This window comes from Scatophagus argus, chromosome 24 (assembly GCF_020382885.2).
Source record: "Scatophagus argus isolate fScaArg1 chromosome 24, fScaArg1.pri, whole genome shotgun sequence".
Classification (NCBI taxonomy): Eukaryota; Metazoa; Chordata; class Actinopteri; family Scatophagidae; genus Scatophagus; species Scatophagus argus.
Window position 1 is genome coordinate 1,379,837 of NC_058516.1, and position 18,549 is coordinate 1,398,385.

At 44.9% G+C, this 18,549-nt stretch overlaps 1 protein-coding gene and 1 pseudogene across 10 annotated transcripts in view; both read right to left on the reverse strand.

Moving 5' to 3' along the window:
- Window positions 1-11,368, reverse strand: part of LOC124055614 (major facilitator superfamily domain-containing protein 6-A-like) — a 39,426-nt gene extending 28,058 nt beyond the window's left edge. For 3 of the 10 annotated variants that reach the window (XR_006842732.1, XM_046382565.1, XM_046382566.1), the window contains exons 1-6: window positions 10,977-11,368; window positions 8,625-10,143; window positions 6,079-6,176; window positions 4,334-4,495; window positions 4,136-4,234; window positions 3,588-3,880 (exon numbers count right to left, since the gene is read on the reverse strand). Coding sequence is in view for 8 of the 10 variants with exons in the window: in XM_046382565.1 (XP_046238521.1) it covers window positions 3,588-3,880; window positions 4,136-4,234; window positions 4,334-4,495; window positions 6,079-6,176; window positions 8,625-10,141 (2,169 nt within the window). In the remaining 2 variants the exon portion in view is untranslated. Of the gene's footprint in view, window positions 1-1,050; window positions 2,653-3,260; window positions 3,265-3,587; window positions 3,881-4,135; window positions 4,235-4,333; window positions 4,496-6,078; window positions 6,177-8,624; window positions 10,144-10,976 lie in introns of those variants that run through there. The other 7 variants (XR_006842731.1, XM_046382569.1, XM_046382563.1 and 4 more) reach the window with 5 other exon arrangements.
- Window positions 11,369-11,479: 111 nt separating this feature from the next.
- Window positions 11,480-16,273, reverse strand: LOC124055617 (annotated as a pseudogene).
- Window positions 16,274-18,549: the final 2,276 nt, after the last annotated feature.

An 18,549-nucleotide genomic window follows, 5' to 3' on the forward strand; every position in this document is an offset into this window, starting at 1 on the left:
GCCTGTCCAGTGGAGGAAAAGTCACACCTGATGCGTCAACAATCAGCCAAATAATCAAATGTCTGTCCCCATGTCCAGTCTGGGCCCAGACCCTGACCCGATGACCATGTGGGACACTCACTGCCCCAGTAATTGGATGCATCTGTAGGTCAGCGCTGCAGTAATTCCCTGTCATTTTCAGGGACGCGACAGAGAACAATAAGCCCGTCTCGCCTCGACCCTCGGTGTCATTTCAATTGAAACGTGTGGCGGCTCGCCGCCATGACACCTTTTGAACACCCAACGCCGTTCCGCTGTTCGTTATTAAAGACCAGGCAGGACAAAACAACAACAGCGTCAACAGCACAGGGGCTGGAGCAAATTTCTCCACGGATTTCAGACAGGCTGAGTGTGCCAAGACGGTTTTGATTTTATTATTTTATTTTGTTGTTTTTTTTAAACGACAGCACATAGTCTAGTTTTTGAGGAAGCCTATTACTGTCCTCCCACACACACCCATCAGTAGCAGGAGCACCACGACCTCAATAACCCTCCACACACACACACACACACACACAGACGCTGGTTTAGTCCATTTAAGTCTCCATAAATCCACTCGTGTGCTCAGAGCGCTACTGCCATCAAGTGGCCGCTTTTACACACAGCAGCTGCCTGGAAAGCGTCGACTCGGACTCCACGCTGCAGTAAAACACTCAGCCACTTTAAATGAGCATTTTGTGTTATGTGACTTCATACGCCCACTCCACTGCATTTCAAGCAAAAATGCTGTACTTCTTACTCCACTACATTAATGCCACAGCTTGCAGCTACTTCACAAATCAAAGAGGTTACATTTAGCTCAAGTAAAACCTCATCGTTAACAGAGCGGTGGGGGCAAAAGTCGTCAGGCCGCCCTGTCAGCACACGGCGGTCAGGAAGGCTGTGGGGTGTGGTCATAAGAACAGTCAGTCAGTGGACCTTGAGTTACCTTCAGGCAAGTCATGTCCTGCATCTGCTTCCTGTTTCAGGAGCATATGATCACGTTTAATAAAACAAACACGCACACAGTCATTCAGCTCAGTCTGGGTTGTTGTTTGTTAGATATACCTTTAATAATATTTGTTACCAATACCATTAAGATGCACTGACGCCGAGTTAAAGGGCTGATGTCGGCTTTCGCGACTCCTTCACGGAAAACAAGAAAAACAGGCTGGAAAATGCAACACATTTCACTTTCTTTACACTTTTTCAAAACGTCTTTAATGATTTAATTAACGGTAAACAGAATTTCTTCATCTAATTCTGCTTCTGAGGGTTTTTTCACTCAGACGACACACACAAAGTGAATACTGGGAATTGTTTGGCATGAAAACAAAGACGGTAAATATAGGGTGTCGGCTATTGGCAGCTTCAGTACAAAAATATTGGAATCCGGCTTTAAAAAGACCCTCAGTGTGCCGTGTGGAAGATGACAGATTTTTCTGTAGGAGTGGAGGACAGTAAAGGGATCTTTGCTCGACATTTAGAAGAATGATGATAATCACCAGTATGCTTAAAAGAGGCACTTCTTCGTCTCCGCTCTCCAATAAATTATACAAATACGCACAGAACTGGATTTTTGTTTTGAAAGAAGTGCTGAACTCTGAAACTGATGCGTTTTGATTTTCAGGTCACATCAGCTCACGTCGCATCCTTCCATCCTGTGGTGCGAATCTACTCTTGAAACAAAAGATTGATTAAACATTTTATCAAATACTGATCTTTTCAAGCATCACCAGAACCCGCAGACCAACAAAGAAGGAGGCAAAGAGGAAATATCTACTCCGCTCATAACATGCTCAACTTAAAGGCAGCTTTGGTCTCGTAATCCCCGCTGCACAATCACGTCTAAGGCATGATGACCCCTCACAGCCAGTCGGCTGGTCCACCACAACAAAGTCAGTATGAAACAGCCTGTGAGGCAAAGATAACTGAACCTCCTCTGTGTTGCAGTGCTTAGAAATATGCATTCTGATGTTCTGACTTTGCGTTTTGACCACTTGAATGAATCCAACTGCCGGAGTAAAACGCCATTTTGACAGATTTTATCACCTTTTTTTTTTTTTTTCAAAGTAAATTAATTTAATAACTTAACAAGAGGCACATTTTTTTTGTTTAAGTTTCCTTCGCACTCGACCGTCTAAGGCAGATAAACACGTTGATTTAGATTAGGAAAAATCAGCCAACTCAAACTCCATGAAGACAAGACTCGTAACCACTTTTAAAAAACTTTTTCCCCTTAGAATTACAGGATATTGTGGACATTATTGCCTTATTCAAGCACAGATTTTTAGACTATTAATCAGTTCAATCAGTTTTAAAGACAAGAGTTGGCGACAAAAGGACTCGTGAAGACGGACATTTTTGCAGTACTCAAACACACAGTTTAAAGGTCAGTGTGTGTAAATTAAATAGTTCCCAAACAAACAGTCAGTCTGTGTGTACTGCTGTGAAGGTTGGGCTCTCTAGAGGCCCTCCTCTGTCTGAGGACGGGTGCGTTTGGTCTTTGTCAGAGTCTGTGGGTGCGGGGCGGGTGGCGTTTGGTTGTGTGAGTGTTTCTGAGGTGGCTGGTGGATCTGTGCTGTCGGCGCTCGGGTTTCCGTGTGGTGTCGCCACCGCCTGCTCGTTACATATCTGGCAACAAGAGGAACAAACAGTGACGGCGGTGAGCAGGCAGGCAGATTTGCAGTCACACATTTCTAAGCACACATCTGGCACGTTTTAGAACCGCACATCTAATAAAGCCTAACTGTCCACAGACCAGACAAAAAACAAAGAATTTGCTGAATAAACCTGCTTTGTGGCTAAAACATCATCAATACAACAACGTTAAAGCTAACACGTTAGCCTGAAGCTCTAACTGGCTGTGCAAAGACAAACTCCAAACATCACTAACATGCACTAATCTGCCTCATCTGAAAGTCAGCAGAACCTCCAACATGGCAGACAGAAGGTGGGGGTGGAGGTGGGGTGGGGGTGGGGTGGAAGGGAGGGGGGTGTTTTACATCAGCGGGGAGAAATTCAGGCACGCATGCACTTAACATGACGTCATGAAACGGGTGTGGGACGTTCACAATCACAATAACATGTATGCATGCACGAACACGCCCACATGCCACACACACTCAGGTATAGATGAGTCACCACATGCATCAACACACAAAAGCAGAGGAAACCCTGGACACCCCCCACGCACACACACGGTAGTTTTCCATCAACCTTTGCACACACAAATGTCTCACCTTTCTTCAGTGTGTGCGTGTGTGTGTAAGTGTGTGTGTGTGTGTGGGCAGCCGGTTAGAGGAGGAAGCGTGAGAAAGTTCAGGTTAGTGAATGTTAAAGACATTTCCTACACAGTCGTTAAACTAGCAGACACAACACATGGAAAATGTCATTGTGATGATTACTATGGTTATTAGACACCGACTGCTGCTACACCAACGTACCAAAACAATAAAATACGTTCTGTGTGTCTGAGGTCAAACTGGATTTAGGTTAAAACATGACTTTATCTCCTGCCCTGCTGCTCTTTAAATTACAGTCTTGAACGTGTTTTGAATTTTGCTCACCTGCAGTGGTTGATTGTCTGGGGGCGGTCTGCCGTCCTTCGCCATGTTCATCCTCTCCCTGATCTGCATAATGGCGAAGGCGATGGTGACCCAGGGGGCGCCAGAGAGCAACCAGGCTGGGCTGTTCACGTCCTCCTGATCCTCTTGGTGTTTGGTCTTCTTGACTGGCACCACGGTGGCCTTTCGGGGCGGGGCGGGGCTCCCGATGGCGCTCGGATTCTGCACCAGGTCAATGGTGGCGATGGGAACCGGGCTGGAGGGGACCGGGATGTTCTCAGCCAGGATTTTGTCCTCTGAGGGAGGATGAGGTGAGAGGAAATGTAACAAAACAAATAAAAACGGACGCCTTTTAGATTCAGGTTTACATTTACAAGCAGGTCAGTATTCAGTGAACTTATTTGTTGAAGCAGAATCTAAAGAAGCTGTGAAAAGAAGAAAGACCAGCTGACAAAATAATGACAAGCGATATCTGTTTATATGTCAATGGGTTGGGTCAACTTTCACAAACCAGACTTGAATTAATTTCATTTGAAGAAAGTGGTCCCCACCTTTTCCCTCAGTCCCCCCGGTGAGACACTGGATGAAGGAGAAGATGAGGAGGATGACGAGGGAGGCCATGCCGATTCCTCTGAACGTCTCCGCAGCACCTGCAGGGCAAGCGGACGTCACCGTAACAGAATAACATCACAGTACGTCGAACAAAAACGCATTCTGACAACAGCTTCGGCGTCACCGTCGGCTCGTACCAAAGTAGCTGACGAACACTCCTCCCACCATGGCCCCACAGCCGCGGCCCAGGCCCAGGTGCAGGCCCTGCAGGATGCCCTGCGCCGACGTCCTCAGGGCGGGCGGGACGGCCGCACTCAGGTAGGAGATACAGGCTGCCCAAACCGAGGCGTGGGTCACACCTGGAGGACACACGGGGACGGACACGGCTCTGAGAAATCCGGTCGTTTCAGAATGAACCAGAGCTAATTCCTGTGTTTTAAAGGTGAAGTAATTACTCAGCGCTGGTTGTGTCTTTGTACAGTAATCATATATAATTCTGGGAGGTGGTTGGTGTGAGAAACCTGCAGCTGGATTGTTTGAAAATGTTCGATAAGTAAAATCTCACTGTATTGTTTATTTTTTGGCAGTTTCTCAGCTCTGGACAGATTTGTCCTAAAGCAACAGCAACAGCTGAGGACAACATTTGTCTTCGAGTGTTTTGGCTCCACTTTGAGTGGTAAAAATCGCACTTTATTTATCGAGGTTACTGAAACTGAGATCAAAACATACCACGAAATGAAATACGATTCAACACTGGTCCCATTATTAAGACAGCCTCAACTTTGTTTAAATCTCCTTTATGGCACATTTCTTTGTCTTTAACACATTCAAGTTTTTGGCTCTCTTTTGCACTTTCTTAGTTCCATGTGTACTTGTAAAGCATTTTGAACTCAACTTTTAGAATATGCGCATGTAAAGGAAATTACAATTTCTTCAGAAAAAGCACACTCAACTCAAATCTGTTTTTTATGAGAAAAAAAGAGTTTTAGACGCCACCGACATGCAACTTGAAAAGAAACACTTCAATGTACTTACAGTGATTCAATATAAACTTTATGTGGCTTTTTGCACCATTGCAGTGACTGCAGATATTACATATCAAGACTGCAGTTGCGAGAAGTAGAAACAGCGTCTCCATTAAAGACTGTCCACCAGAGGGCGCTGAAGGGCAGTAAAATGTTCTGTTCACAACATACTGTATGTTGGTCAGCAACCCAATCCTGAAGGAAGCATTGCTGAAATTATTAGAGGTGTTATGTCTTTATGTACAGTTTCAAATATTGATACCCGCCTGAAAGAAATCCTGACTGATCACATTTACTTCATGAATTATGATCCCTACTGGGTGTCAAATATACAGACAAGGCCTGCACTAAAACTTTTATTTTGCCTACAGTTTAGCTTCCTGTCTCCCATGAGAAATGGCCACCACACCTTAGCTGACGATGTGCCCGAGATAAACGTCATATTGAAGCTCTTCCTCATACTTTCAGCGGCGTGGTGACGTTACCAGCTCAGACTGGATGTTGGAAAACCTGAAAGCGTTCGGTCTGCGACTGATTGCTTCGCGGCTCGGCCTCAGAGTCAAAACCAGCAGTTAGCTTGAAGCAAAAGACTGAACTTGTTTTTGCTTCAGCGTTTCCTCAAGGCGCACAGACAAGCTGCAGACAGAAACAGTGTGAGGAGATCATTTGCTCTGTCAGACTGTTCTGCTTCGTCTACACGCATCCTGCACAGGCACAAAGTTCACGTGAGTATTTTCTAAGCTGCTGCTTCACACCAACCAGCTGCCGGCAGCGAACCAGGACGTCGGAGGAAAAAGGCCCACTGATAAGCCTCCTGTTAGACAAACACACCCAGGTTCCTGTCCTGTGCACAGTGTCCCCAGGGTCCTAGCTTCCACATGTCCCCCCCTGCAGGCAGAGGAACGAGTGCACGTTACCTTGAAGGACCTCCATGGGCAGGACGGTCCAGGCGTTCTGTAGGTAGGAGATGTACAGGTAGCGAGCCGTGTTGCAGGCCAGGCCGATGTACAGCACCCTGACGGGGGGAGGACGGAGGACAGGTCGTGAACACGGAGCAGAGTGGACTTCATGACAAATCATGGCAACGAGTAATCAGCTGACAACAAGGCAACAGGTGGACATTTTAAAAGGTCAGAGTGTAAAAGTGTTCACAAGCATCTCCTCTTTACATATGAGAAGCTACATGCAAGGAGGGATTTGTTATCAGAAGAAAGCATGAAAATCTTAAATCTGACCGGCTGTTCAACACACAATTTGAAAATTGACTTTGCAGTCATGAAAACTGCGTCTGAACAGTCTGAGGCTCACACATTTTGACTTTTCTCTGAAGACAAAACTGATCTGAACGTGACACACCCAACATTCATCGGCAAACAGGATTACTTCAGTGTTTGTTCATCAAAAGACGGTTTGCTGAGCACACACAGACATGTGATGTGGACCAGCAACCAGCAGTCTTTGCTTTACTGATTACTGCCAGAAACAATCACTCAATCACATGCGTCGATGCCCTTTGGTGCTTATTTTGTTGAGTCTAAATTCAAAGATATTTAATTTAATGTCAGGCAAAACAAGAACAGCAACAATTCAGGAGCTGAAACCTACGAAATGAACATTTAATCCTTAATGTGAAATAACTGCTGATTCATTTTCTGTTCTGATCAACTTATGATGGTGCGCTGCTAACACACCTGAAGCTAACTGGCATAAAAACAGAAAAAAACTCCATCTTTACATCAGTTGGTGTTGTTCTATATGTTTTTCACTGTCGATTCTCATGAAAAGAACGAAACCACCAACATGTCTGTCCTCACTTCCTGTCTGTGGCTCTCAGTTCACAGCCCACTGGCTGCTACTGACATCATAAAGCTTTAAAAACAGCTCAGGTATTTAGTTTCACTTCTTAAAAATGGCTCACTGTAGTGAATAAAGGAGATGAAATGTTTGCTGAGGACTTTTCTGAGTGGTGGATTAAGTGCAAAATTTCTCAAATCGGATGATCTTTGCACAGACAACGAGAAGCTGAACTGTGGCAACAGGACACCTGCTGCCTGAGGCGACTTACTAACATCCTTTCATCTGCGTGAACGCAGATCAGATGTTTCTGCTCTGCCTCAGACTTTTCAGTAGAGGAGGAAGAGACAACATAAAGACAACACACAGCATGAAACCTGCTGAACACTGAGGCAGCACAATGACATAAAGTTAACTGATTCAAACATTTGTGTCTGTCAGATTTTAGGATATAAACTTAACTCTGATGAATGTAAAGTCAGAAGCACCAACGTCTAAAGGCTGAGTCTGCACTCTACACACGGAGCTACAGCTGGTTAGCTTAGCTTAGCCAAGCATAAAGACTGAAAATGGAGCTAACCTGGTTCTGTACCAAGCAAACAAAATCCACCTACCAGCAGCTCCAGAGCCCACAAATTAACATGTTATATCTCGTTTCTTTAATCCACACAGAAAGCCCTGTTAAGAAACAGTTTCCCAACATGTATTTTATTTTTCAACGCTGTGTAAACACATGCAGTTGTACAAGAACTAATCATAAAAGTAAAAATGAGCACAACTGAATCGGGAAAGAAAATAATGACAAACATGAGAACCCCTCAAGTCATCCTTTAATTTTTTCCCTTTTTACTTGTGAAGCTATTTTTGTCTTTCCATGTCGCTAAAAATAAAATAAAGACAAAGCCGAATAGTGATCAGAAGCAGACATTATTTAATGCCTGCCTGAGTAAAATTAGAAGTTAATCTGAAAGTGGCTCCTGTACAGCAGCAGTTTGAGGCTTTTAGTTGGTGGTTTACAGGAGATTCATAAATATCACCCCAGCAGCAGGAGGGCAGGTTTGTTTAGGCAGCAATTAATTAAAAGCCTTTTAAAAACACTCCCCTCTCTTTAACTTCACCTCCTGCTGACTCAGGACTGGTTAGAGACTCAGAAGCGGAGACATTGTGCGTTTCCTGTGCGGCCACTGAGCCGCCGGCCTGGCGGCCTGGCAGCTGAAATCTCACACCACGCTCTCGAATGTCCCTGCTGCCTGCGAGGCCACCAGTCGCTCCGAGGGAAACCCTGAGCATCAATGACAGCATTGTCTCCGACAGTCACTCTGCACTGCTGCTGCGTGGCAGAGGACGCATTTAACTGCTCAGTCTGAAGCACTTCACGACAAAAAGTTTGCTTTGAGAAGTTAATTATCAGGCTGTGCTGGAGGCAAATAAAGTCACAAGAGACCAGGAAGTTCACCCGACATTTTCTTCTGTCATGCAAACGCTGGTCTGATTTTCAGGCTCTGCTCCCCGGTTCAATCAGACTTGAAACTGTCACTTGTGAATGCATACTGTTGTATATGCTAACATCTAGAGACCAAGCACTTAATGGTGAGAATAAAAACTGTTAAATGCAAATGTTTACAAAATTCAGTGAAAAATAAGGCACCCACTCAGCTGTGTGTCTTACCTGACGTGTCCGACCAGCTCGATGAATTTGTGGCTGGTGAAGTAGGCGGCAAGCTCTGAGACGTGGCTCAGGATGGAGCAGACCCCGAACAGCGTGGTGGTCCCTTTCAGGTCCTCTAAGTGCCAGTACAGGAAGGTGAAGACGAAGCCGTAGCCGAAGCCCATGAACCAGGCGACGAACAGGATGGAGCCGTAGCGCACGGTGCAGAGCAGCTTCAGCAGATCGCTGTAGTGGAACTCGTCAGCTGTGTCAGGGCAGATGGGATCCTGATCCGAGGAGCTGGACTCAGGTAATGCTCTCGGGCTGTCTGCCTCCGCCACCACCTCCTCTGGAAGCTCCTGTCTGTAGCTGGCACCTTTTTCAAAGTAAAACTGAGTGGCAACGATGAACGCCACACCCACCAGCACACCAAACACAATGAAGGCAATCTGGTAGTTGTGGATGCGGAAGTCGGGGACAATGCAGCCCACTCCGTCGATCGTGACCTTGATGTGTGTGTGGTCGATCCAGATGCCCACCAGCAGCATGGCCAGACCCCAGCCCAGCGAGCCCCACATCCTCTGCAGGCCATAACGGTCGCGAGCTTTACCCAGGTAGTGCAGGGTCACGGTGTCCACGATGGTGACGGCAGGAGTGCTGAAGAACTCGCCCACAATGATGATGAGCAGGATGAGCAGGAAGATGGTCTCCACCTGGTCCTTGTTGTAGATGATCTGGTACTCCTTGGCTTTGCTTGGAGCAGGGGAGGTAGTGGTCGTGGTGGACAGAGTGGTGTTTGGCAGCAGCTCAGTGGTGTTAACCCGCATCACAGGACTCGCGCTGGCTTCTACGCTCCGCACGTGTCTGTGGAGCTCACTGAAATAAGTGTCCAAGAGTTCAGGGAGACCAGTGACATCTAGAAAACTCCGACGACTTCTGGTGCGGCTGGTGGAGTTGTTCAACTCCGTGGCGTTACCGTGCGGGAGAGTCGTCATCACAGGCGCCACCGTCGTCGTCGTCGCAGCAGCACCTTTTTCCTCACACTTCATCTCAGCAGGTTTGACAAAGTTGATGCTGCAATTGAACACCAACCAGCAGAAGACAGAAAACAGCAACACAGCTTTACCCTTCTTGAAGCGGTCCGCCACCACACCCCAGAAGGGGGCGCTGCAGAACTCAATGAAGTAGCGGATGCCGACGAGGAGCCCGCTGCGGCTGGCGGACAAGCCGAGCTGCTTGTAGTACACGGCCAGCAGAGGGTGCAGTGAGCCATAGGCGGCGTAGTAGAAGAAGTAGAAGACTTTGGAGACCAGGAGGTGCCTGTTGATGCGAAGGCACATCCTCTCGCAGCAGTCTACGGAGCTGGAGTTCGAGGCTGGCGGCTGTTCAGGTGGTAAATCTGAGCCGAGCGCCGGTGTCGCAGCGACACCTGCTTGACCTTCCACCGACAGGGTGTTGAACGGCTCGGCCAGGACGTACTTCCTCTTTTGCTCCTCCTCGTCATCTGTCAGGATGGCAACCTTGTCGTCAGCTGCCATATCTGAAAGATAAAGAAATGAGTGTGAGAGCGGCTGCAGGGCGTGACGGCGCCAACGTTCAACCAAATGAGGCTGAAATTATTCTTTGGCTGGCAGGCTCGTCTGCTCAGCTGACCGAAATTGTGTTTGAAAAAGATTCACGTGGTGTTTCTTTGTCCAACAACCATACTTCTTAGTCTGCTGTCTGGAGATGCCAGACACCAGAGGAATTAAATCAGGCCTAAATGTTTGAACACTCTGATCTTCTTGAGCCCTTGATTGTATGATGAAGGGTCCCTATTTAAGGCTTTAAAAACTCTCTGAATCCTACCTGCCTGTCTAGTCAAAGTATGTGTTTTAAATTCAGACCTCACAAAGAAAAGAAACAGTGAAATATATTTTATATAAATAATTTCAACACAAAAGCTGTGGGCATCCTGCAGTGTCGTTTGACAGACGGTACTACAGAGAAAGGGATCAATAGCGATCAATACACGTTGCCACAGTAACAACAGACCCTGAGTGTCAGTGAAATGAGCCTCCGAGGTCCTCGGACCCCCGTTTTAAACCCGCCCATCCGTCACTGACTGTCACTGACGGCTCTACGCGGAAGTAACAGGCATCTTAAACAAAGCTCGTTCATTTTAGCCAGAAATAAAATTCAATACATTTAAAGGGGAAACTTAAGTAAATTAGTTGAAAGGGCGTCATTTTTAAAAAAGTACAGCGGGCTGGTAAATTACTCTAACGTGGCAGCTCTCACGATGTAACCTGAATGAACGTGTTTAAAGCATATTTTTAAAAGCCTCAACGTAAAACAAGACATTCAATTTAAACACAAATTAGATGTTCTTACCTGCTCAGGTCACCGCTCCCATTAAACTATGACTGCGCAGTTTCTGTTGTATTTCTCTCAGCTCGGTCGGACAGTTTTCCCCAAAAAGCCGTCATAATTATTACTTTCACTGAACAGATAATGACGGAATTTAGCGTGACGTCTTCATGTTTTTATTTTCATGTAAATTTCAAGTGTTTCTCCGGCTCTGCTATCTTTCAATTGAGAACAACAGCGACTCGTTCAACCGGAGCTCCCACCTGTCCGGGCACATAACCGTCAAGTCTGTCATGATGGTCGTTCCGGTTTCCGCAAGACCCTTCCAAAATAAAAGTTTGTTTTATTAGTAATCGTAATAATACCGCTGGAAGGACCTTAGTCTCATTGAAAACTAATCCACAGCAACGCCATATTTTAGAATCTGGTTCCACAAGATAATACTATGAACTTTTAATAAAAATATGGCTCCAGTAATTACCGGAGTAACCGTAGAGTAATAATGAAAACAGCTTTTACAGCACCTGAATGTGTTTATTTTTTTTTAAATCGAAGACAAATGTCATGCTTTTATTTTGTCAACATCCGCTAACCATGAATGCTACATTCTGGTGTGTGGACGCACCAGACCGACTCCACCAAAAGGTCTCCAGTGTCTCAATTAAAGGGGAAACTTCCGATTAATCACATGAAAACATAAAATCACAATCATGAATTTAAAATGCACCACTGAGAAGCATAAATATACTGAAAGGCCATACAGTGAAATAACTACTGAAATAAACAGTTACTATTACAGTAACCATAGTAATAATATTGTTTAGCGTTATGACATTATTGTTTATCAATCATTCAGAAAAATAACAACTAGCCTCTCATCACGACCAGTGAATGAAAGCTATATTTGAGATGCTATTCAAATATCACATTATTGCCCTTTTACAAATAAGATGTTGCAGCGGTTGAACGCAGAAGTCGTCCTGTGTAAGTCTTGTCTCTTTTGATATGGCAGGAATTAGCCAGATAATGTATTCATAGCTGCATTTAACCACATCAGCTGATCAAAACAATTTCCTGTTTTCTGGAAACTTGAGAGTGTAATAACAGAAAAATAGAGAGAAGACAAACAGTCAACGCTCATTCTAACAAGGGTGTAGTTCCAGGAAACAAAAGGCCCCACCCCTGTGCTGCTTTGAAAGCATGAAATCAAATGCTTTCCACTGCAATACAACCATTCCCCTGCAGGGGGCTCTGAAGACCTCTATTTCACATTGAAACAGTTCACGTGTCCTGTGTTGTTTTCTCATGGATAATGTGATAAAAGTTTGTCTTGAATGAAACACGGCAAAATGTCACAACACCCCTTTTCATGTTTCGCAAACAGTCACATCAGGATCACTGACAACACATAACCACTGCCGTAACTGCACCATATCTGTCCACGTTAAAAAAAAAAGTTTTTAGAAAAGCATAATCTCCTGCAGTGTCAGTTCGAAAATCATATTTTTTGGTGTAAAGCATTTGGGAAATCTGACAAACTGATCCCCAGAATCTGCAGGCGTGCAGATGCTCCTGTAGGGTTGAAGCAAAAAAAGCCTGGAAATCTTTAGCTTTACTGTACCAGAAAATAATCCACGTAGAAAAGAAAGAGAGGAAGAAGCTGAATACATTTCAGACAGAGAGAGAGAAAGATGTGTTTCAGTAGTCCGACTCATCTGAAAGCTCTCCCTGCTGCGTCCAGTGCTTCCCCTTCTTCTTCTTCTTCCTCTTCCTCTCGCCCATCAGCATGGCAGCCAGCACGGTGATCACCACGGTCACAGTGATGATGAGTACGGTGACTGTCTCCGCGATGCACAGCTCCGTGTCCACGTTCATCAGCAGGTAGTCCTTGAGGACCGGGGGCTCCTCACAGGTCAGGTTGTAGTAGTCGTCCAGGAAGAGCCTCTGGATGCTCCGCAGCTTCCGGAAAACCCTCTGCAGGTCGCAGTCGCAGTTCCAGGGGTTCCCCTCCAGCAGGATGTGGGTGCTGTAGGTGTGGATGCTGAGGAATGTCTTGAAGTGGACTGAGGACAGCTGGTTGTTGGCCAGGTTGAGTAACGTCATGCTGGTGAGTGGCTTGAAGAGGCCTGCCTCCATCTCGCTGATCTGGTTTCCAGCTACGTTGAGGACCTCCACTGAGCGCAGCATGGAGAAGATCCCGCTTCTCAGAGACGTCAGCTGGTTGTCCTCCAGGTGGAGCTGCCGCAGGAAACTCATGGAGGAGAAAGACCTCATCTGGATGGTGTGGATGCTGTTGCTGGTCAGGTTTAGCCTCTGGAGGCCGTCCAGGTGCAGAAAGCTCCGGCTGTCCAGGCTGGTCAGGCAGTTATGAGCGAGTTGCAGTTCCCGCAAGAAGGCCAGGCCAATGGAGAATCCTTCAGTCAGGGTGGAAATCCTGTTCCAGCTCAGGTCCAGTTTCTGCAGGAACTCCAGCTGAGAGAAGCCACCGTCCTCCACCACGCTGATGTTGTTGTTCTGCAGCAGCAGGACTCGGAGCTTGCGGTTTTTCCCAAGGGAGCGTTCAGGGATGACGGCGATGTTGTTGTCGGAGAGGTCGAGGAGCTCGGTGCTGGGGGGGACTCTGCCAGGCAGCTCTGTGAAGAGCGCCCGAGAGCAGATGGTGAACTTCAGATCTCCTTGACAGTCACAGCCCAGCTTGCACTTGCTGCTGTTACACATGGAGGTCTCTGTCAGCACCAGGAGGAAGAACAGGAATTCCTTCATGACTCCACAGCTCTCTGAAAACAACCGCATGGAAAAATTTACTATTTAATCACCTCGACCAATATCAAGAAACGTCTTCAGGACCACCTCAGGCCGGGCCAGCTGAATGGATACCTCCAGACACATTAAGGCTTTCAGACTGGCTGCGCTCGGTGAGGAACAAAGCCTCCAAAACTTTTTTGGAATCTGGAGCCAAAGAGCAGCACCCTTACTGCAACATGGCATTGGTTTTCTACTCACACAAACTGGTATATGTTTTTTATTTTCAAAAGAACCTGAACTACACACATTCTGAGTGCAGTGAACCTCTCTCCTTAAGTTACCATTGTGCCAGTGTGTGAACTGTTCTTGTCATGTCCTTCTGTTCAGGTTTGGATTTGTTCAAACGGCAGATTACTGAAACTTGCTCGCATTGTCTAATCCTCGTGATGAAACATGCAGGTCTGCGAGGAGCACATTATTTATAATTACTGTAGGCTGCAATCTGCAAATAAATTGCTTTACCAAGCAACGTTAGCACATCTTTAACACAGACTTGGCGTTCAGTGTGGTTGTTCATAGACGTAAAATATCAGCGACAAACACAGTCAGAGAAATATGAGTACAAAATACAAGCAATATCAAGTATAAAACAAAATGAATAAACTTATGCGTTCAGCAGCAACAGTACAGTATAAAAAGTGGTGTGACAGGTGTGTGTTGGGGTGTTTTGGGCATTATTGCACATCATCAGTGGTATGCCAGTGAGTGCTGCACAAGCTCCGGTGACGGCAGCAGTGACACAGCGCTTTGGAAAACTCAGCACAGCAACACGGTTTGAGTTTCCCGTGAGGTGAAATGTGTGTGATATGTACTAAATCGGATAAAACATGCAAAACCAGGAGTAGGAAATCAAAACAAGTCCTTAAAAGTGTTGTTTTGTTGACTTGGGAACGTTCAACAGACTCTGGCTCACGATCGGTTTGAAACGCAAACAACGCTGCAGCATCACAGGCTCGTCATCAGGGTGGACGTAATAAAAACTTGTAGCCTGTGAGGCTCAAACCAAGTCTGAGCTTTAAACCATTGATGAACCAAACATTCTCTTCTTTCTCTCTGGTCCTACTAAGACTGCCTGAACAAAGTTTCTAATATGACAGAATCTCTGAATGAGCAGCTGTGAGGATAAGAGTTCGAGTTTAGAGTTTCTTCTGCCGTCTCCCTGCTTGACTTCCTGTGTGTGTCAAAAAACATAAGGTCAAGTAAGTCAGTAAAGAAACTCCTCTGCTGTTAAACGTTTTAGATTTTGTCTTACCAGCAGCTGTTCTCCCGCGTTTGCGCCTGTTTCACCTGTCGTCAACACGCAGCCTGCAGCAGGTGGCAACTGGACATGACGGAGGAGACGGAGGGCAGCTTGTCACGGCCCGGAGAAGCTGACGAGCGACGCCACAAAGGCAGAGAAATGGAAAGAGGCACAGAGAGGAGAGGGGAGAGGAGGCGAGGGGAGGGAGAGCTCGTCAATTATTCACCATGCAGGGCTGTGGTGGTGGGAGGGGGTTATCAGGGCTGATGAGGGGAGCTTTAAGAGATTGAAGCCAACTGGGCCACAGAGATGAGAATTAGAAGGTCTGGACGGATTTGATTGATTGCAGGCGGAGGGTGTTTATCTGCAGGTTTATTTATAGATTTTATACGTTTAATCACAAAAACAGAACTGAGAATGAGTGTGTGGGATCTGTCTTTGATCTGCATGAGATTCTGCACTTTCAATGTGTATATTAAATACTTGAATTAAATACTCGATTTAAGACAGATAATACTGTAAAACAGACATATTCTATTAGAAACAGTTGAGATGGACAAAAACTTTTTATGAATTTTATCACTTAAACAGAGTCAAATATTCATCTTACCAGTATGTTTTTGTATCTGTTGATCGTTTTGTTGTTTGATAGAATCATTTTTATTTCCAGTCTTTATACCTGGCATTTTCTTTGATTCAAAATGTTGGGAGATTTTTATTCCTACTTTAGAAAAGGGTTTGAATTTTCTGACACCTATCGCAGATTTGAGCTTCAGCTCCACAATCTGGCAACATGACAAGCGAATGAAACTACAGAGGTCAAAGATCAGGACCTGCTCTTTTGGATACATTCTTGTTTTCTGGTGATTATGTCGGATTAAAGACTTCAAATCGACAGCTGAGGAAGGAAATCTAAACGTATAAAACACTGTCAATAAGAAAGCAGAAAAAACCCCATGTTATTCTCTGAGGCTGAAGCTGTGAGTCTTCACTGCAGCCCAGATGTGACATTGTTTATTCACATCTGTAGGATGAAGCGGGGATGTATCGGATAGATGATGAGCAGACCTGTTGGTCACAGAGAGAAAGATTACATTAATACCTTCTCAATCTGCAGCCCAGATTAACTCTCTGCTGCAGCCGCCGTCCATCCACCTCCATTAGCTGAGGAGTCAGAGCGTGTAGCCCCGTTTGTGTGGCAGCTCATTAACCCAAATTCTGTCTGCGTGGTTTCTAGCTTCCAGCTGAGTCAAACATGTCCGCCTTCAGTCCTCGGAGGAGGATGTCAAGATCTGTCTGCTGAGGTTTTTCCTCTGAACACTTGGAACATCTTTAAGATATTCCTTACTGTTTTTCTAAGTTAAAATATTCTGTCACAAGTACAAGTACAGGAGTATTAGTATCTGCAAACTGTACTTGAAATACTAAAAGAAGAGTGTGAATGTTACTTGATTATTTCTGCTGGTTTATTGAGATTTTGTTCTTTTTTATTTGTATTTGTTGCTTATTGCTCATTAATGTGGTGTTTCTGACCTCCTTCCTCTTCTTCCTTTGATTTTGGATGCTGGCGCCATCACTGCTCATGCACAGCTCTCTCTCTTCTGTTTATTCTGGACAAAGGAGGAAACGCTGATTCATTAACGCTCATCAGTGCTCAGGTGTTAGCAGCATAAATAAAAAGAGGACGTTAGCTGGTGAGTTATGGCCCTCCTCCACAGCAGCTGCAGACAGAGGAGGAGCAGACTGTTCAGACGGTGTCAGTGATGCTGCAGGAGCGTTTCCTCTCACAGATATTGGATGTCTGCCGGGATCCGGTTTCACAGCGGAACTTTGACTTGACCTGGTTACCTGTGCAGTACTGTAACAGCAGCTGGAAACTCAACACTGTTCTCTGTTAATGGCTGAGCACAGATGTGTTGATGTGTGCATAATAAACTCGTAAAATATTTAAACAGGTTCATGTACAGCAGCAGAGGTGCAGCAGAAATGCTGTAAATATCTGCTGCTACTACTGCTGCTACCGTTACCACCACCTTCACCACTGCTTCTTCTACTGCTACCTTTAAGTTTTCATTTACTACTACTGCAATTTTCTACCACAAGAATTACAACTACTGGTATTACTCTTCTATGTCTTCGAGTACTTACAAAACTAGCTCTCCCTTGCTATTACGACTACAAATACTACTACAAGAAGAAGAAGAATCAGCTTTATTGACAGTATAAATATTTTTACATACACACACTGAATTTGTCTTCTGCATTTGTGCCATCCTTAGTTGAACACAGATGCAACACCCAGCAAATTACATGCAGTGAAACACACAGGAGCAGTGGGCTGCCACCGTCAGGCGTCCCGGGAGCAAATTGGGGGTTAAGTGCCTTGCTAAAGGGCACCGGCTGATGGAGGAGTTAATGGAGCTAAAAAATTAGAACCACTCCTTGTCAGGGAATTGAACCCCGATTTTCCGCTTGACAGGCGGAGATACTGTCCATTATACTAACGAGGACTACTACAGGCTGTACAATTAATGCTAGAATAACAATACACCTACTACTCCGTCTGCTGGTTGTACATCGCCTTACAGCTGTTAAACTGTTAAATCTATTTCTTCTTCTACAGTACTTTTAATAAATTGTTTGTGCATTGTGGATTGTATTTATTTGTTTTCATGGCTTCTTCCCCTGTCTGTGAAACAGAAACGCAGTACTTGTGTGTATATACACAGTATACAGATATCACATGGCAGGATTACAGCGAGATGGAAGCACCGAGAGTGAAACACGTGAAAGCTGCTTCAGTCTCGATGAAGATGCTAATCGTTAATCCCTGTGGAAGAGGATTAACTCCATCTTCTGCTGCTGGAACATTAAAGTGCATCCAGCTCACTTTCACTGGTTTCTCTGGTTTCCTTCAAAGTTTCTGTCTTTGTTGCTTTTCACTTTTCCTCCTGTCTAAATTTAGAATTTGTACATTTTTAGTTACAGGGTATTTCAAATAAATCTACAGGGCATGTTTGTTATTGGATAAGAAGAAATTTAGAAAGACAGAGAGATAAAATTTGATAAAAATATTAGGAATATATTTTCGAGCTTTAAGCAATGTATATTTAGTTTGATTTAGTTTGAGAGATTTTTAAATTAAAATAACAGATGTCAACATGTGAAAATAAAAAATCAGCGTCAAAGAGTTAATAGCAATGACCACAGAGATTTCATCAAAGTAAAAGCACATGTAAGTAAGTAATGTTAAAATGTACCTTAAGCAAGTATTAAAGCACGTACTTGTTGGGCACAACGGTTCCCTTCACAGAGCCATCACATTATTTCTTACCATTTATTGATGGTTTAACACATTTTAACAACTTTATACACTGTTGGATAGTTTAGTCTTTAACACAGGATCATATTTTATTCACTGATCATGTGAAATGATTGTAATCTATCAAGCTGTCAGGTAAATTAAATGGATGTGATCAAACATCTACCACCAAGTGTCGTTTCCTGTTCGGTCAAAGATCAATAAAAGCCACATACATGAGTTTGTGTCAC